Source organism: Schistocerca nitens, chromosome 5 (genome assembly GCF_023898315.1).
Source record: "Schistocerca nitens isolate TAMUIC-IGC-003100 chromosome 5, iqSchNite1.1, whole genome shotgun sequence".
NCBI lineage: Eukaryota > Metazoa > Arthropoda > Insecta > Orthoptera > Acrididae > Schistocerca > Schistocerca nitens.
Genome location: NC_064618.1, coordinates 495,329,557 through 495,348,347, shown reverse-complemented (window position 1 = coordinate 495,348,347; position 18,791 = coordinate 495,329,557). Strand labels below are relative to the sequence as shown.

Below are 18,791 nucleotides of genomic sequence, written 5' to 3'. Positions count from 1 at the left end.
TCCCATATTTCGTGATAATACAAAACGTGCTGCCTTACTTTGAACTTTTTCGATGTACTCCATCAGTACTATCTGGTAAGGATCCCACAGCGCGCAGCAGTATTCTAAAAAGAGGACGGACAAGCGTAGTGTAGGCAGTCTCCTTATTAGGTCTGTTACATTTTCTAACTGTCCCGCCAATGAAACGCAGTCTTTGGTTAGCCTTCCCCACAACATTTTCTGTGTGTTCCTTCCAATTTAAATTGTTCGTAATTGTAATACCTATGTAATTAGTTGAATTTATGGCTTTTAGATTAGACTGATTTATCGTGTAACCGAAGTTTAACGAGTTCCTCTTAGCACTCATCTGGAGGACCTCACACTTTTCGGTATTTAGGGTCAACTGCCACTTTTCGCACCATTCAGATATCTTTTCTAATTCGTTTTGCAGTTTGTTTTGATCTTCTGATGACATCATTAGCCGATAAACAACAGCGTTATCTGCAAACAACCGAAGATGGCTGCTCATGTTGTCTCCCAAATCGTTTATATGGATAAGGAACAGCAAAGGGCCTATAACACCACCTTGGGGAACGCCAGAAATCACTTTTGTTTTACTCGATGACTTTCCGTCAGTTACTACGAACTGTGACCTCTCTGACAGGAAATCACAAATCCAGTCACATAACTGAGACGATATTCCATAAGCACGCAATTTCACTACGAGCCGCTTGTGTGGTACCCTGTCAAAAGCCTTCCGGAAAACCAGAAATAAGGAATCGATCGGAAATCCAAGATAACGCAATGTAACGCCGAAACTGGTAGAAAAAATAAGACTGAAATATAGACCGTTGAAGGTGTTTTGATTTGGCATTTTATGTGGCAGTTGTGTCGTATGTGTATTTGTGGAGTACAGGTGAGTATAATGGATGCGTGTACAGTTTAGTGCTATGTCCGTGTTATAAGAAGTCGTTGAGAGAACGGAGAGAGTGAATGCAGTGCTGGCACGTAGCCTACCACTCTCTAATAGCACCAAGAGAACCGCCAGGCTTAACGCGCACATTCTACGAATGGATCGTAGTTAACAGCGTCACATATCTTCACTTCATGAGACACTGCGTAGAGTTTTGGAACTTAATTCAGGCCATTGGCGCAAAGGTTGGTGATGAGGAACTTCATGCCATCACCTGTTCTCCTCTAGTCCGCCAAATAATCCCTGAACAGCTTCCAAAATTTCCATCAGTTTACCTTCCATTCGGAAAGTGAGTGCTCTCAGCGACTGTTATGTGACTTATAAATTATAGAGTGCAGCCATCAGTCGCCCTTTTTTCAGATTTTATTACGCCAATCCAGATTTCGGCTAGTAGCTAGCCATTCTCAATGCTAAAAATACAAGAAGTACGTAGTCAGATGATATAATAAAAAGCTACAACTAATGGCATAGACCATAGCGTATATGACTTGTATATTACATACCACTATTTTCTATTCTCAATGCATATAAGTCCCTGTAGTTCGGGCGTCAGTCACAGTTCCTTGAATACGATTGTATAAGAAGGTAGGCTGTGTGGAGAACACCTCGGTTGGTTGTATGGCGCCCTCTATAAGAATTACGTATATAATATTTAGGGGAAGTAAAACACTTCAGATTTACATGGAAAATTCTTTACATTTCTGTCCGACTTATTTCATATTTGCCAGAAAGTATAGAAATGGAAATGCCGTGTGGCTAGGGCCTCCCGTCGGGTAGACCGTTCGCCTGGTGCAAGTCTTTCGAGTTGACGCCACTTCGGCGACTTGCGTATCGATGGGGATGAAATGATGATGAAAGACACACAACACCCAGTCATCACGAGGCAGAGAAAATCCCTGGCCCCGCCGGGAATCGAACCCGGGACCCCGTGCGTGGGAAGCGAGAACGCTACCGCAAGACTACGAGCTGTGGACAGAAATTGATCACACTCCGAATTAGAAGAAGAAACAGATGATGGAAGAAAGTACGCGAATGTCCTGAAGATCAATCTCAATTCAAAGAATATGTCAAATGTCGTAAATACTTATGCCGCTCCGGTGTTAGGTCATTTATTTGATGTAATCACGGATACTAGAGTACACTCCTAAAAACATTTAAATCAGATCAACTCTAATAGTTGCATATAGTATATGAATAATTTTTAAAGAAAGGTTTTACCCATCTGACGTTGCTTAGAAGTTTAAAGAATAAAACAACTGACTCAGAAGCAGTGAACCTCGAAATTTTCTTATATATACAGGGCTATTACAAATGATTGAAGCGATTTCATGAATTCACTGTAGCTCCATTCATTGACATATGGTCACGACACACAACAGATACGTAGAAAAACTCATAAAGTTTTGTTCGGCTGAATCCGCACTTCGGGTTTCTGCCGCCAGACAGCTCGAGAGCGCAGTGAGACAAAATGGCGACAGGAGCCGAGAAAGCGTATGCCGTGCTTGAAATGCACTCACATCAGTCAGTCATAACAGTGCAACGACACTTCAGGACGAAGTTCAACAAAGATCCACCAACTGCTAACTCCATTCGGCGATGGTATGCGCAGTTTAAAGCTTCTGGATGCCTCTGTAAGGGGAAATCAACGGGTCGGCCTGCAGTGAGCGTAGAAACGGTTGAACGCGTGCGTGGAAGTTTCACGCGTAGCCCGCGGACATGCTGGAAAATTGGCTCATGCCACAACTGGGACCGACAGCGCCGACTTCATCTTTCAACAGGATGGTGCTCCACCGCACTTCCATCATGATGTTCGGCATTTCTTAAACAGGAGATTGGAAAACCGATGGATCGGTCGTGGTGGAGATCATGATCAGCAATTCATGTCATGGCCTCCACGCTCTCCCTACTTAACCCCATGCGATTTCTTTCTGTGGGGTTATGTGAAAGATTCAGTGTTTAAACCTCCTCTACCAAGAAACGTGCCAGAACTGCGAGCTCGCATCAACGATGCTTTCGAACTCATTGATGGGGACATGCTGCGCCGAGTGTGGGAGGAACTTGATTATCGGCTTGATGTCTGCCGAATCACTAAAGGGGCACATATCGAACATTTGTGAATGCCTAAAAAAACTTTTTGAGTTTTTGTATGTGTGTGCAAAGCATTGTGAAAATATCGGAATTAATAAAGTTATTGTAGAGCTGTGAAATCGCTTCAATCATTTGTAATAACCCTGTATTTTCTATACTTTCTATAGAATAAAACAACTTTCTATAGAAAATATATATAAGAAAATTTCGAGGTTCACTGCTTCTGAGTCAGTTGTTTTATTCTTTAAACTTCTAAGCAACGTCAGATGGGTAAAACCTTTCTTTAAAAATTATTCATATACTATATGCAACTATTAGAGTTGATCTGATTTAAATGTTTTTAGGAGTGTACTCTAGTATCCGTGATTACATCAAATAAATGACCTAACACCGGAGCGGCATAAGTATTTACGGCATTTGACATAGTCTTTGAATTGAGATTGATCTTCAGGACATTCACGTACTTTCTTCCATCATCTGTTTCTTCTTCTAATTCGGAGTGTGATCAATGTGTTACTCCTGGAAAAATTATGAGATAGTTGTTTTCGCCTGCCATTATTCTCTCAACGGATATCTTAGGTATTGTACCAAATTGTTGCAGCAACTCTTTAGTGGCATTGGACATTGCACCTTGATGCCCGTAGGGAAATTTTTATCTACTTTTAACAAGTTATCGAGTTGCCCCTCATATTACATAGATTCCCCATATCGTCCATCCATGTGGCCAAGACTGCTTGAAAACATTAAAGCTTTTTATTGCCACATTTTATGCCAAATTCTATTTTGTTGGAACTGAGATTGTTTATTTGATATTAATACATACATGATATGAGCAAAAGAAGACTTTTTGGATCGCTTTATTAGCTGTCGCTCGTGAATGCAATATCTTCAATTTCAATGTTCGTTGCGCTTGTGCGCGACATAGTTTTAGTGTTCCACGAAGGCATCTGATGTTTCTAGAACTGAAATTAATGGTTCTGCACCCACTTTATACATTTGGAGAAATTTTTTCACCATGCGGCTCCTAACTCTGGTGAACCCTCGTTTTAGCTCAGTACTCATTCACCTACGTTTATATGACTATTCCGCAATTCACTCTTGGGAGGGTTCGTCGAACCACTTTCACTACATCTGTCTGCCGTTCCATTCTCGAACAGCTCGATGGAAAAACGACACTTACATTTTTCCGTGCGCGCTCTGACTTCTCTTATTTTATTACGATGATCATTTCTCTCTATGTTGGTCGGCGTCTGAAGAGAAATATAGAAAATTAAATTCCGCGAAAAGATCTCGCGCATCCAAAAACGCCTATGTTTTAATGATTAACTCGCGTATTATATCTGTGACACTCCACTATTTCCCGACAGTATAAAACGAGCTGTCGTTTGATCTTCTTCAGTGTCCGTCAATCCTACCTGGTAAGGATCCCATACAGCACAGCAATACTCTACTAAGGACGGGCAGGCTTAGTGCAGGCAGTCTCTTTAGTGGACTTTTTGCGTCTTCTAAGCGTTCTGCCAATGAAACGCAGTGTTTTGGTTCGCTTTCCCCAGAACATTACCTGTGTGATCGTTCCAGTTTAAGTTGTTCGTTACTGTTATCCTTAGGAGTTCAGTTCAGTTGACAGACTTTACGTTTGTGTAACCAAAATTTAACGGATTCGTTTTAGTACTCATGTGGATGACCCCACATTTTTCTTTATGTGGAACCAGTTTCCACTTTTTACACTATGCAGATATCTTGTCTAAATCAGTTTGCAACTAGTTTTAATCTTCTGATGATTTCTGTAGACCGCAAATGACAGCATCATCTGCAAACAATATGAAAGTGCTGTTCAGATTATCTCATATATCGTTTACATAGATCAGGAACAGAAGAACGCCTGTAACACTTCCGCAAGGAAAGCCAGATATCACTTCCGTTTTACTCGATGACTTTCCATCAGTTACTACAAACTGTGAACTTTCTGACAGGAAATCACGAATCCACACTCAAAGTTGAGGCGATACTTCTTGTCAAGCAGTTTGATCAGAAGTCGCATGCGAGGAACGGTACGAAAAGTCTTTTGGAAATCTGGAAGTATGAAATTAATTTGAGATCCCCCGTCGATAGCATTCATTACTTCCTAAGAATTAAGAGCTGGTTGTGTTGCATATGAACTATATTTTCTGAATCTGTGCTGACTGAGTCAGTCGTTTTCTTCGATGTAATTCATAATGTTCGAACACAGTATATGTTCCAGAATCCTACTGCAAATCTACGTCAGTCATATGGATCTTTAATTGGGTTGGGGTTGGGCTGTTTTGGGGAGGAGACCAGACAGCGAGGTCATCGGTCTCATCGGATTAGGGAAGGACGGGGAAGGAAGTCGGCCGTGCCCTTTCAAAGTAACCATCGCGGCATTTGCCTGAAGCGATTTAGGGAAATAACGGAAAACCTAAATCGGAATGGCCGGACGCGGAATTGAACCGTCGTCCTCCCGAATGCGAGTCCAGCGTGCTAACCACTGCGCCACCTCGCTCGGTGGGTTTTTAATTCAGTTTTCTTTCTTGAGTATTGGTGTGACCTGCGCAACTTTCCAGTCTTTAGGTGCAAATCTTTCGTCGAGGGAGCGGTTGTATATGATTGCTAGTTATGGAGCTATTATATTAACGTACTCTGAAAGGGTATCTAATTGGCGTACAGTCTGGAACGGAAGACTTGCCTTTATTAAGTGATTTGAGTTGCTTCGCTACACTAAGGATTACTCATGTTGGTAGCAGATCTTGATTCGAATTCTGGACTATTTGCTTCGTCTTCTTTGGTGAAGGAACTTCAGGAACCCGTATTTAGTAACTCCACTGTAGTCGCCGTGTCACTATCGTGCAGTTAAGGGATTAACTGTATCTTGCAGATGATATACGTTACACGTGACCAGAATCTCTTTGGATTTGCTATCAGATTTGGAGACAGAATTTCGATGTGGAAACTATTACAAGCATCTCGGACTGCAATCTGCCCTTAAATTCGAGCTCCTGTAACAGTTCGTAAATCTTTGGGAGTTTACGTCCTTTTAAATCTGGTATGCTTTTCGTTGTTTCTTCAACAGTTTCTGAACTATTTTGTGTACAGTGGGTTCAAATGGTCCAAATGGCTCTGAGCACTATGGGACTTAACTTCTGAGGTCATCAGTCCCCTAGAACTTAGAACTACTTAAACCTAAATAACCTAAGGACATCACACACATCAATGCACGAGGCAGGATTCGAACCTGCGACCGTAGCGGTCGCGCGGTTCCAGACAGTAGCGCCTAGAACCGCTCGGCCACTTCGGTCGGCTGTACAGCGGGGATCAGTTCTGTCATTAATTTATTTGCTATAAATTTCTGAATTGCTGTCGATGCTATGTGTTTGAATTTAAGCGTCATCTGGTATATGCTTACATATTTAGTTCGGAAGGAAGGGAGACTGCGTCATAGGAAGGCGTCAAGTTATTATCTCTTTTATTTAAGCAGATCTATCCTGCATTTATTTTTGATGAGTTTGGTTGTTACGATATTCATTCTCATTGCAATGGACTCGTGGTCACTAACCACTGCATCTGTAATGCCGATCCGTACTTGGTCGGGATTATTTGTTGCCAAGAGTTAAAGTATGTTTTCACAAATATTTACACTTCGAGTTAGCTCGTTTTCACAAATATTTACACTTCGAGTGAGCTCCTGAACTAATCGCTCAAAATAATTTTCGGAGGAAGGGCACTCCGTCTTCAGGCCACAAGTGGCCCATCGGGACCATACGACCGCCGTGTCATCCTCACTGAGGATGTGGATAGGAGGGGCGTGTGGTCAGCACACAGCTCTCCCGGTCGTTATGATGGTTTTCTGTGACCGGAGCCGCTACTGTTTGGTCGAGTAGCTCCTCAGGTGGCACCACGAGGCAGAGTGCACCCCGAAAAATGGCAACAGCGCATGGCGGCCCGGATGGTCACCCATCCAAGTGACGGCCACTTTCTACAGCGCTTAACTTCGATGGTCTGACGGGAATTAGTGGATCCACTGCGGCAAGGCCGCTGCCTTTCGGAGGAAGCATTTAGTACAATTTCGGACGATATTTTATACCTACTACCGGCTATGAACATGTATTTTCATCCTTGTGTCATCAGTATCTCGTATTTCTTGTATCCTTTGCTCTTACTCCAGCACTCTGTATTTTAGTTGTCGGTGACCATAGACAGTCGGATATCCTGGAAAGGTCTCGTACTTATCTTTCGTACCAGGAAGACACCGCTCGGTGGTTGGTGGGAGTAGCAGATTCAACAAAAGTCACAAGATAGTGTACGATGCTGAACATATAATCACTTGTTTAGGGTCGCGATTCAAGTTCAGGCAGACAGGCGACTGCGGGTATACAGACGAAAGAACTCCAGAACACGGTGTTCCACAGCGCATCGTTTAATACCTTCAGATAGAACATTCTGGAAACACTGGAGCTGTACGCGGCTATAAGACTACCCGAAAAATGGCATATAATTAACGATATTGCAAATAAAATCTCAGACAGAATCTTAATAGAATGCAATGAAAGGTATCATCGTGGACTTCTTAGTGTGCCGCGTGTGCAAACGGACAGTAAGACCACGTAGTGAATGCGAGTGAATTAGGAGTGTTAAGTTGAAAGGCAGCAGACAATCCAAGTACTTCAGAGTGTCTTTTCTCTGTCTGTGTTTTGCGTGGCCTTTTTTTTCGTGCAGGAGAGGAAGATAATGCTGGGAACCGACTTTGAAAGCTGGCTTGAGGTGCCACTAGGGCGGGATGTTACCTTCGTCGGCGTCCTTAATGGGCAGCCTCGCGATTGGTTCCTTCAGACCCACGCACAGGGATACGTTTGTTAAAATTTTAGACGTTGAAACAATGGAAAATTTTGAGCAAGAAGAAAGAGGCGTTGCCTCTCCTAATTGGAAGAAGCCCTGGTACTTCTGTAAAATTCGTCTTGTTGAGTGATCATTTCGCCCCTCCAAGTTTTTTCGATCTCTGGGCACGGAGGAGAGGCGGGTTGGATTTGGTACAGGGTTAGTCAGTCGCAGAACAGTAGAAGAAGAGTCGCTGAGTTGGTGGCTGGTTATTGGTGTTGCTTCTGTGCGGACTTTAGAAGGCAATTTTGGATGAGAGTTAGCTCAGATATCTCGAAGTGGAAACTTCTGTAACTTTAAGTCGTCTGTTAGATGCATTATGTTCTCACGAGTGATGATTTTACTAGAATTTAACGAGATTCAGATGGGACCTAATTTGTTCCTCATCCAGTCACGATTCACATCATACCGTGATCCTGATTGAGTTTCATGTTTCTTTCCACTGCGTATCACAAGCCAGTTTTGACGGCTCAGTTTTTGCTAGAAAATCGTTAATATTATTCTTCGGTTATTCTGTGAATATTTGAGTCTTTGCATGCGAGCACATGAGCGCCCATGTTGCGTCTCTGATTAAACATACACCACGATGAATAATGATGATTAATAGTTTATCCTTACGGAATCGTGGTGTTAGGATCTGATGCATATCCCAGTTTGATGAATGTCAGGAGTACGCTCCACTTTGTGAATAAATGTTCTTTAAGCAGCAATTTAGGTCGTTGAACTTTTCCCCAACGTGCAGACCGAACCGCCTTCCCCTCTCCTGTGCTCACAAACCTCATGTACCCTATAATAGAAAGTTACTAGGAAGCACTTAGTAAAGTTCAATCCCGATCGGTCGATGTGAAGTCCGGTAATTAGATTTCCGTGGCGAGTTTTACTTGTGACAGAACGTCGGGCTAAATTCATTTAGTATTTATGGGACTTCAGACAACTTGGCATTCAGGGGACGCTAGAGGATGTTAAGCAAGGCTTTGTTCAGCACGAAGCTCGCGGCTACGAAAAGTCCACGTTATGTGGCGAACGAATGGTCGAAAGAAGAACCAGTTACCAACACTGAAGTGCTTTGGTCAGTCAGTAATCAATGAGCGTCTTCAACGCTACAAAAACGAAAAAAAGATGTTATTACCGTATCTGACGTAGTTCAAACTCTTAAGTTTAAGCAGCACCAGATTTGTGTCGTACTTCAAGAACTGTAGCTAGAACACACCTGCTGTGCGAACATAACTTGTAACTTAACAATGTAGCATAACGTTCCGGTATGCGGAAGAAAGGCTCTAGACTTTTAGAGTCTGACCCACACCTGGAAGACCACATAGAAGTGGAAACAGTAATACAATACAGGCAACAAGCTGTGGTGTGTGGACTTGCCACAACCTCCGGCAGCCCTGATGGGGACATATCCATATCTCCTCGTATTTTCTATTCTTTCGTCCTGTTACTGTGATTTAGTTAGATGTCTTCAACTTTCCTGCATAGTTTATATCTTTCATATTAAGTAGTAATATGCTGCAAAAAAAGCCGAAAGAATTATTACTGTAGCACTAAACAGAGTCATATATACAAATTATGAATGGCTGTGACAATAGTGTATCATTTCATTATTGTAATTATGATTATTAGTTGTGTAATTAATGGAATGCAGGGTACATCATAGTACCTAGACGGCGGGCCATAAAGGTCATGCAGTAAACAAATAAAGATAAGTAATATCAAACTTAGAACAGCGTAATGGCATTTTTATCACTTACTTACCTCTGTTTTCAATCATGTTCAAGTGGCCTATCACTTTCTGAATATTTTTTTCCACCCCCCATGTTAATCGAATTTGCTCTGGAGTGAGTGCTGGAAGATTTTCAAGGTGACTCATATGCTGTCCAGGCTGACCTCAGAACAAACGTCGTATTCCTCACAGTTGTTATGAATCTAGTACACTGCACAGTTTCTTGTTGTGTTAAGTTTTCTATCTACACTACCCGAAAAAAATGAATACACCTGGGAAGACTACGTCGATTTTGATGACGGGATATACCACCTAGGGGATAGTAGATGCTCTGATTGATAATGGTTTCAACATCCTGCGCCAACAGATAGTTTAGTGACAGCTACTAGAGCGCCATCTGTGGCTAGAAGGCTCAGTCGTGTGAAGCAAGCAGGCAATCATGCCACGGAGTCTCGCTCGGGCTTCCTACAGCCAACTGAGCGAGTTTGAAAGGAGTCAAATTGTTGCCTTCCGAGTGGTGGGGTGGCCATTGCGGAGAACTGCCACACAAGTCGAATGTGCTGCGTCAATTGTGCAACGATGCTGATATCAGCGGTCACGTGAAATTCTCACATCCGTAGACGAGGTTCTGGACGTCCAAGCAGCACAGACGCCCGCCAGGATCGCCTTATTGTAAGGGCAGCAGTTCCAGATCGTACAGCTATCACAGCGCAGATGAGAGGCTGGTGAGTCCAGACGTGTCAACACGAACTGTTGCGAACTGCTGTAGTTACTAGCAGTGGGACTATGAGCACGGACATCTTTAGCCCGCCATCCACACTCGCCGCTGCATCGACGTGCACGATTCGACTGATGCTGTCAGAGGATCACTTGGAAGATGGAATGGAACGCTGTGGTGTTCAGCGATGAAAGCAGATTCTGCCTGCACGCAAGTGATGCTTGTCTGCGCTCACGACGTAGACCTGGTAAGCGCTGCCTCGTAGAGCGCATTCGTCCCAGACACACTGGCATCAACTCAGCCCTTACGGTCTGTGGTACGATAAGCTACAACTCTCGTTCACCTTTGGTGCTTCCTGAGCAGCGCTTGGTACGGTGAGAATGTTGTTAGGCCAGTTCTTTTATAACCATTCAAGAAATACTGGAATTAATTCAAAATGAAGTACGTTTTGTGTCACATTGTAATACATACTACTGGAAATGTGAGTGTGACTAGAACCTTGAACTAATAGTGCCCGATGTGATGTAATACACAATTCGAAGTAAGCAACAAGCGCGGGTGTGTGTATGCGTGAAGCTTTTGAATGTATTGATAATAATAATAGTTGAAATCGACCTTCATGGCTGTATAGACTTAGTTTCCATTGCAAAATAAATAAAGAAAGCTATCCAGTTAACGTTTGTGACCTATTTCGCCTGTAGTTAAGAGTTTCACGAGAGATAAAAATTTACAAAGTATTCTACCAATACTAAGGCTCTGAAGCATTGGGCCGTAGTTACGAAATGTCTTTTAACCTGGATAGGAAAAGGTCTTGTATTTGATTTGCACATTTGCCTTTAAGTTAAAAATTAATACACATTTGCTGTGAAAAACTAAAACCCGGACGGGCAAACGTAGCTGGTGTCGTTCCCCATGCCAGAGACGAATTGCAAAAGAATAAAGCAGACAGAAGGCCTGGGCAAGCTGGAGCTGAAGTAGTAAGAAGTTCGTCTCAATCCAGGTATGCACCTCATTTGGACGTCTTGCAGTGGCTAATATGTAAACACTAATAACAGCAGGTATAACCACAACAAGCGAGGATAGATTCAAGAAACAGGTGGACCACACACCTACATTTCAGCTTGCCAACATTGCCAGACGACGCAGTGGTTGAAACACTGGATTTGCATTTGGGATTACAGGGAGGTGTTTACTCGGCCAACCAGATTTCCATTTTCCGTAGATTCCAAAGTCGATTAAGGCAAATGCTGGAGTATTTCCTTTCAAACGGGCGCGATTGATTTCCAGCCCCATCCTTCCCAGTCCAAACTTGTGTTCCATTTCTAATGACCTAAACTTAGATCAAAATCTAATCTTTCGTATTTTCTATCAACTTTTCTATTGTCTGTATAGTACCTACGATAAGAGGTAGTATTGATTCTCATTGAAAAAAAAAACGGCGACAGAGCATACAGGAAGTGCACAATGGCTTCTTCTGAGATAATTTTATCGTTGTTCATTAACATACGTCTTCTTATATTAGCACTTTATGTTTACAGCAAGTTTTGTAAATAAACCTTTAGACTGAATTATATCATGACCCCCATGACCACGTTCAGAGAAATTGTACGGTCTGGACCCGGAACGATTCTGTTATTGTTTGCAGACCATTTTTAGTTTAAGCACGACTCATGTAACCCCTCCTCAGCCACGTTCGGCTGTGCTCGGCCGCCTTCGACCCCATTCGACTATTAAAACTTTTCAGGGCAGCAATAATGAATCGTTGAAAAATAGGAGAAATAATCATGAGAAACCTTCACATGAAGTATAAATGTGTGTGGATAGAGATATATGAATGTGTTGAAGGTTTCATACTTGTGCCCAAGCATCCGCAGCATTATCACAGAATGTATTCTGGTCTCAAAGCAGGGCCTACTTACTGAAAAGTACATGAAACCTGATACTGCATTACATGTTTTAGCACGTTGCTAACTGAATTGTAATTAGGTGACGATGAAGAAAAAGTTATATAAACCACGTACTGACAAATTGGAGAAAAATAGCGCAATATGTCGCATTGCGGCAACAAATAGCCTACTATTTGAATTTCTCAGACTTGCGTTCTTGAAATCGCCGACGGCTACCTTTCTTTTGAAGTTCATTAGCTCTAGGTTAAGCGAGAGTGCTATTGAAAGAAGGTAGAGAATATATATATAAGGTTAAGCGAGAGTGCTATTGAAAGAAGTCAAGCAAATCTTGTTTGTCACAAAACATAGCTGTTAACTCATTCGTTCACTAACGTACAGGATGATATTTTGTGCAACTCTTCACTTAGGCAAGAAGTATTCATTGTATAAAAGAAAGTAATTAGAAACAAGAAACAGAGATGGTTTTCACACACGTACATGTGCAAGCTGCTATTTAAACAATTGCTAATATTAACCACAACCTTGAGGTGCATTTATTCACTCACAACACTTATTGTCAACAGTCGATTACAGTTTCAGAGTAATAGAGATTTTCACAAATGCAATACCAGAAGAAAAAATGTATCGCACTTCCCTCTAGTGAATTTAATTGTGACACAAAAATGAATGCAATGTAAACTCTAAGATAATCTGCTCATTGAAGTAAAATGCCTGACAGACAGCAGACGTATTTTCAAACGTAGATTTAAGGTGTGTCTCTTTTACAACTCCTCCTTTACCGTAGAGGACTTCTTGGATAGAAATAACCAGTAATTTATACAGACAACAACCTGTAATTGCTCAGAATGTAGCCATGTATCAGTTGAACAAAAAATTTCAGAAACAGTCAGACAATCTTTTGTTCAACTGACACAGTCGACTTCATAACGTTAACAGTGAATATGATATACGGAACATGGAACTAACGAAATATATTGGAACACGAATGTAAGTGAACGAGATATGTTTTTGTGTTTAATACAGTTTCTCATAAATTTTACAGTTGCAGCCGTACGTGAGATTAATTTGGGTGCAGTGCATGAGAATAAAAATCTAAATAGTCTCATATAAAGCAAAGAAGTGAACTCTCAAAAGAATACCTTATTTAAACATGAAATCTGCTAACCGTTGCAGCGAAAGCTCGAGAGTTGCTTTTGATACCTTATTAGAAAGGTCAACAACTGATCAAAAAGCCCATTTGGCGCATTTTATGACTAAAGGAATATTCATTGTTGATCAATTTCTTAGTGAAGAGACTGGATGGGACGCGGTAGAAGGGGAACATACAACCTAGTGATTTGGAGACAGTATTCACATAAGCAGATGAAGGCAGTTCTCTTGCATTTTTCTGAAACAAGTGTAGATAGATTTATCGAAGAAGTAGGATCTACATGTAAAATGTGTTAATACTACACATATATTTGTACAACAAAATTTTATTTTGTTTTTGTTTGATGCTACAGCGATTAATGCACCTTAGTCATAAACAAAAGCCGAAAAATTCTGTAATAAACTTATTGAAATAAATTATCCATGTAAATCAGATTAAAAAAGGTCATGTTTTAAAGTTTACAAACGAGTAAAGGCAAATAGGCAAACTCTCAACCGTGATTTGAAAGTAACCACAAAGCAAAATCAGTATTAATCATGAAGTTTAAAATAAACATTTTAAACACAGCAACATGGGAATAAAAATGTTCTTATAAAAACAGTACAACCAGTAAGCTCTACTAATCACTAAATTTTTAATAAAATATATCTTCATCTGTTGTTAAAAATCCTTACAACATAACTATGTTAGATTTGTCTTTCCAAGGCAATCAACAAATGTGTAACGAGGGACGGTTACATACTATCACAGTTTAGCCACCAGAAGGTTATTAGCATTAATAATGGAAGAATAAGGAACCGCGATACCCATTTTAGCACAAGAGGATGTGGCAGTAAAGGCCCAAGACATACTGTTGAAACACTATACTGGAGATTATTGCCGTCGTGTTCCTTGCATACGTTTGTGTCTGTGGGGAGGGAGAATAAGAGAACGTTGCTACGGTTTATAAAGGGTTATGATTTCAAAAATTACAAAGCAATCATTGCTTGTACAGTCTTGTGCGAAAGGCTGTCCGAACCGCAAGTATCTCTCGGTATCGGAGGAACATAAGGGTAAAAAAGATTAATTCGAACCGACTGGAGCATAGAACTTGTGCTTTGGAGTGTCGCGTTTGTGCTTGAACGGCGAGTCTTTAGTGTCGAGCAAACTCGCGGGGCAAGGACCTGTGTTCCTTGGAACGTATTCGTTTTTGTATGACGAGGCGATTATGGTGGATGAAGAGTCGCCGAGGCTGATGTGCGACGTATTGGACCTCCTGGTGACACGCTCGCTTCGCACCACTGTAGAGCTGTTGCCATTGCTGATGAAGTTTCCATAGGCCTTGGCTTCGCTTTGCCCGTGGAACATGCCTCCACCCACGGATAGGTTGTCTTGTCGGACGATTCGTTCTGTGCGAGACAGCTGGTTCTGGTGGTGCTGCTGCTGCTGTTGATTGTAGGTCGAGGAGCGTCGCACAGCTCCGTGCTGCTGGTGCTGGTGATCGACACTGATTACCGAAGAGACATTGTCACGTGTCTGCTGGCCCTGCCGGTGCAGGGCACTCAGGCTTCGCCTGTCCTGGCTCTGTGACGAGTTGCTGATAAACTGGCCTGTTTCGTGCAGGTTGCTGATGCTCTTTCTTTGTGCGGACGCTGCAGTGGAGATGGTGTGCAGGGCTTCCGTCGACGTTGTCATGCTCTTCCGGTGGAGCACGGCGTTGCTCAAGTCAGCTGACGTGGATGAGATTATGCTCTTGCGGTGATGGCCAGTCTTCGCGACGGCCGCATCCCCGGGTGACGAGCCGCTGATGGCCTCCATGAACTCACTGCTGCTAGCGTGAGTCCTTGAACCTCCCCTTGTGGTCTCACTCACAGACGAATGCTGCTGGCTCTGGAGTGTACGTTCACTGGTGGACGATACTGATTCCTGGGTCATGCGCGAAGAGCTAGTCTTTTCTATGTGTGTCGCGCTTTCGGATTTTGACACCTGAGAAGCGTTTACCTTCGACAAGTGTGTCGCACTCTCAGATCTTGACACCTGCGAAGCATTTGCCTTTGACACATGTGTCGCACTCTCGGACCTGGACATTTGTGAAGCATTTTGCTTTGACATGTGCGTTGCGCTTTCGGATGTAGAAATTTTCCTGTTATCCGACACGTGTTGGGCCGAATGTTGCTGTACTTTATCAACTGACGATGTTAGTAGAGTACTCTTTGAGCTCGCCTCCTGCTGTGTTACCTTCGTCTGTGAAGTCTTTGCTTCTTGACCTCTCATAGTTTCGGTGCATTCTCTCGTAATTGTAACAACTGTACCATCGGCTAACGTCTTCTTTTCTGTCGTAGTAGACTTTTTAGTGTCCTGAATGGTCTTTCCACCATCAACGACATCCGATACACGTTTTTCTGTTTTATAGTTAGCTCTGTTGGTCGTAGTTATAATAATATTTTCATCTCCGAGCGAAATCTGAGAATCCATATGCCGTCTTTTATTGATTGTAGCTCTAGATGACGCCGATTCTCGTCTCTGGCCTTGGAAAGTATCTTTACTCGTCGTTTTCAAGTCCATTGTGCCACTTCCCACAGAAAGCGTGTCAGCATGTTTCTTGACTTCGGCTCTCTCACCTTTTACGACTGTGTACTGCGATTTCTGGGTTGTTCTACCCTGGAAGTCTCCACCAACTTTTAGATTGTCTTGAGGTTTTCGGATGGTAGGACGCTCTCCAGCCCCTGGTTTGAAATCGTCTTTCGATCTTGGACTTCCTTCAAAAGAACCTTCCAACTTAAGGTTATCTTGGTATTTTTTAACTTCTGCCCTGTCTCCTTTAACTGGTTTGAAATCATCGCTTGAGCGTTTATCAGTAAAGTCTCCCTCTATACGGAGATTATCCTCATACCTCTTAATATCAGCACGCTCTCCCTTCACTACAGTGTAATCGTCTCGCGATCGGTGGATGTCGATGCGCCCTTCAACTTTGAGGTTGTCAGTATGCTTTTTAACTTCTGCACGGTCTCCTGTAGTAGGCTTAAAAGCATCACGCGTTGTGGGGGAAGCTTCAAAAGTTCCTTCGACCTTGAGATTGTCTCGATGAACTACAACTTCAGCCCTCTCACCTTTAACAACATTGTAGTCATCACGTGTACGTTTACCTTCAAACTTCCCTTCTACTTTGAGATTGTCAGTATGCTTCTTAATTTCCGTCCTCTCCCCTTTCACAACAGCATAATCGTCTCTGCTCCTTCGTTCTTCGAACGACCCCTCCATTCGGAGATTGTCAGTATGTTTCACAATATCGGCCCTTTCGCCACGTACAATGGTATACTCGTCCTTAGATTTCCTTCGGCTTTCAAACTCCCCTTCAGGCTTCAGATTATCCACAGGTTTCTTAACGTCATATCTTTCACCTTTTGTTGGTTTGAATTCATCTTTGGATCTAGGTGAACCCTCAAAGGGACCTTCTGGTTTCAGGTTATCCTTTGGCTTCTTCACATCAGCTCTCTGTCCAGGGCCAAATTTCTGTCGCTCTGGGCGATCAAAGTCTCCTTCAAGTTTCAAATTATCAGGATGTTTCACAATTTTAGGTCTTTCGCCAGGACCATATTTCTTTTGCTCTGGCCGCTCAAACTCGCCTTCTGGTCGGAGATTGTCCTTTGGCTTCTTCACCTCAGCCCGATCACCAGGTCCCACCTTTTGCGGCACACGTCGTTCAAAGTCACCCTCGAGTTTGAGATTATCAGGATGTCTGACAGGTGAGGGTCTCTCCCCAGGCCCATACCTTACATGCTCAGGACGCTCAAACTCGCCTTCAGGTTTAAGATTATCCTTCGGTTTCTTAACTTCAGCTCTCTCACCAGGACCAACTTTCTTTGGTTCAGGACGATCAAACTCGCCTTCCAGTTTCAAATTATCAGGATGCCTCACGATTTCTGGCCTCTCACCAGGACCATATCCCTTCTTCTCAGGTCGCTCAAATTCACCTTCAGGTCGCAAATTATCCTTTGGCTTCTTGACTTCGGCCCTCTCACCAGGTCCCACCTTCTGTGGAACTCTTCTCTCAAAGTCCCCTTCGAGCTTGAGGTTGTCAGGATGCCTAACAGGTGAGGGTCTCTCTCCAGGCCCATACCTTTCCCGTTCAGGACGTTCAAACTCTCCTTCAGGTTTAAGATTATCCTTAGGCTTCTTAACTTCTGCCCTCTCCCCAGGACCAACTTTCTTTGGTTCAGGACGATCAAACTCGCCTTCCAGTTTCAAATTATCAGGATGTCTCACGATTTCTGGCCTCTCACCAGGACCATACCTCTTATGCTCTGGCCGCTCAAACTCGCCTTCTGGTCGCAGATTGTCCTTTGGCCTCTTCACTTCGGCTCTCTCGCCAGGACCTACCTTCTGTGGCACTGGGCGCTCAAAGTCGCCCTCAAGCTTGAGGTTGTCGGGATGCCTGACAGGTGAGGGACGTTCCCCAGGCCCATAGCGTTCTGGTTCAGGCCGCTCAAAGTCGCCCTCAGGCCTAAGATTGTCCTTGGGTCTTTTAACATCGGCTCTTTCTCCTCTCATGGGTTTGAACTCCTCCTTCGACCGTGGAGAGCCTTCAAATTCACCTTCTGGTCTTAGGTTGTCTGTGGGCCGTTTTACATCAGCACGCTCTCCCCTTGTTGGTTTGTAATCAACTCTACTTTTAGGTGTGCCCTCAAATTCACCCTCAGGTCGGAGATTGTCTTGTGGTCTTCGTACTTCTGCACGTTCTCCTCTTACCACCACATAGTCATCCCTCCTGGTGTCAATGAACTCTCCTTCCATCCGAAGATTATCCTCATAGCGCTTGATCTCAACTCGCTCAATGTTGACTGCTTGATAGTCGTCTCTGGATCGGCGTGTTTCCATGGTGCCTTCAACCCTCAGATTGTCTGTTCTCTTAACGACGTCATGACGCTCTCCTCTCACCACTTGATAGTCGTCTCTGGTGCGAGAGTCGACAAAATCACCTTCTACCTTCAAGTTATCGGCGTGCCTCACCACTGGTGCTCTCTCGCCCCTTGTTGGAGTGTAGTCATCACGCGACCGTGGTCCTCCAAACTCTCCTTCTGGCCTCAGATTGTCATCGTGCTTGACAACGGGAGCTCGCTCACCTGGCCCATATCGTGGCTTCTCTGGTACCTCGAAATGTCCCTCCATCTTCAGATTGTCCTTGGGCTTTCTGACCTCTGCTCTCTCTCCAGGACCAACCTTCTGTGGTGTCGGCCGTTCAAAGTCGCCTTCAAGCTTCAAATTGTCAGGGTGCCTGACAGGTTCCATTCTCTCTCCAGGTCCATACCTCACAGGCTCTGGCCTTTCAAAGTCTCCCTCAGGACGTAGGTTATCCTTTGGCTTCTTGACATCTGCCCTTTCTC

The 18,791-nt window shown here is 43.3% G+C and overlaps 1 protein-coding gene across 1 annotated transcript in view; it reads right to left on the bottom strand.

Moving 5' to 3' along the window:
• Nucleotides 1-13,735: 13,735 nt before the first annotated feature.
• The window catches only part of LOC126260552 (uncharacterized), a 99,948-nt gene continuing 94,892 nt past the window's right edge, over nucleotides 13,736-18,791 (bottom strand). Inside the window, exon 7 of the mRNA XM_049957886.1 lies at nucleotides 13,736-18,730. Coding sequence (XP_049813843.1) covers nucleotides 14,491-18,730 — 4,240 coding nt within the window. The 3' untranslated portion in view covers nucleotides 13,736-14,490. The remainder of the gene's footprint in view (nucleotides 18,731-18,791) is intronic.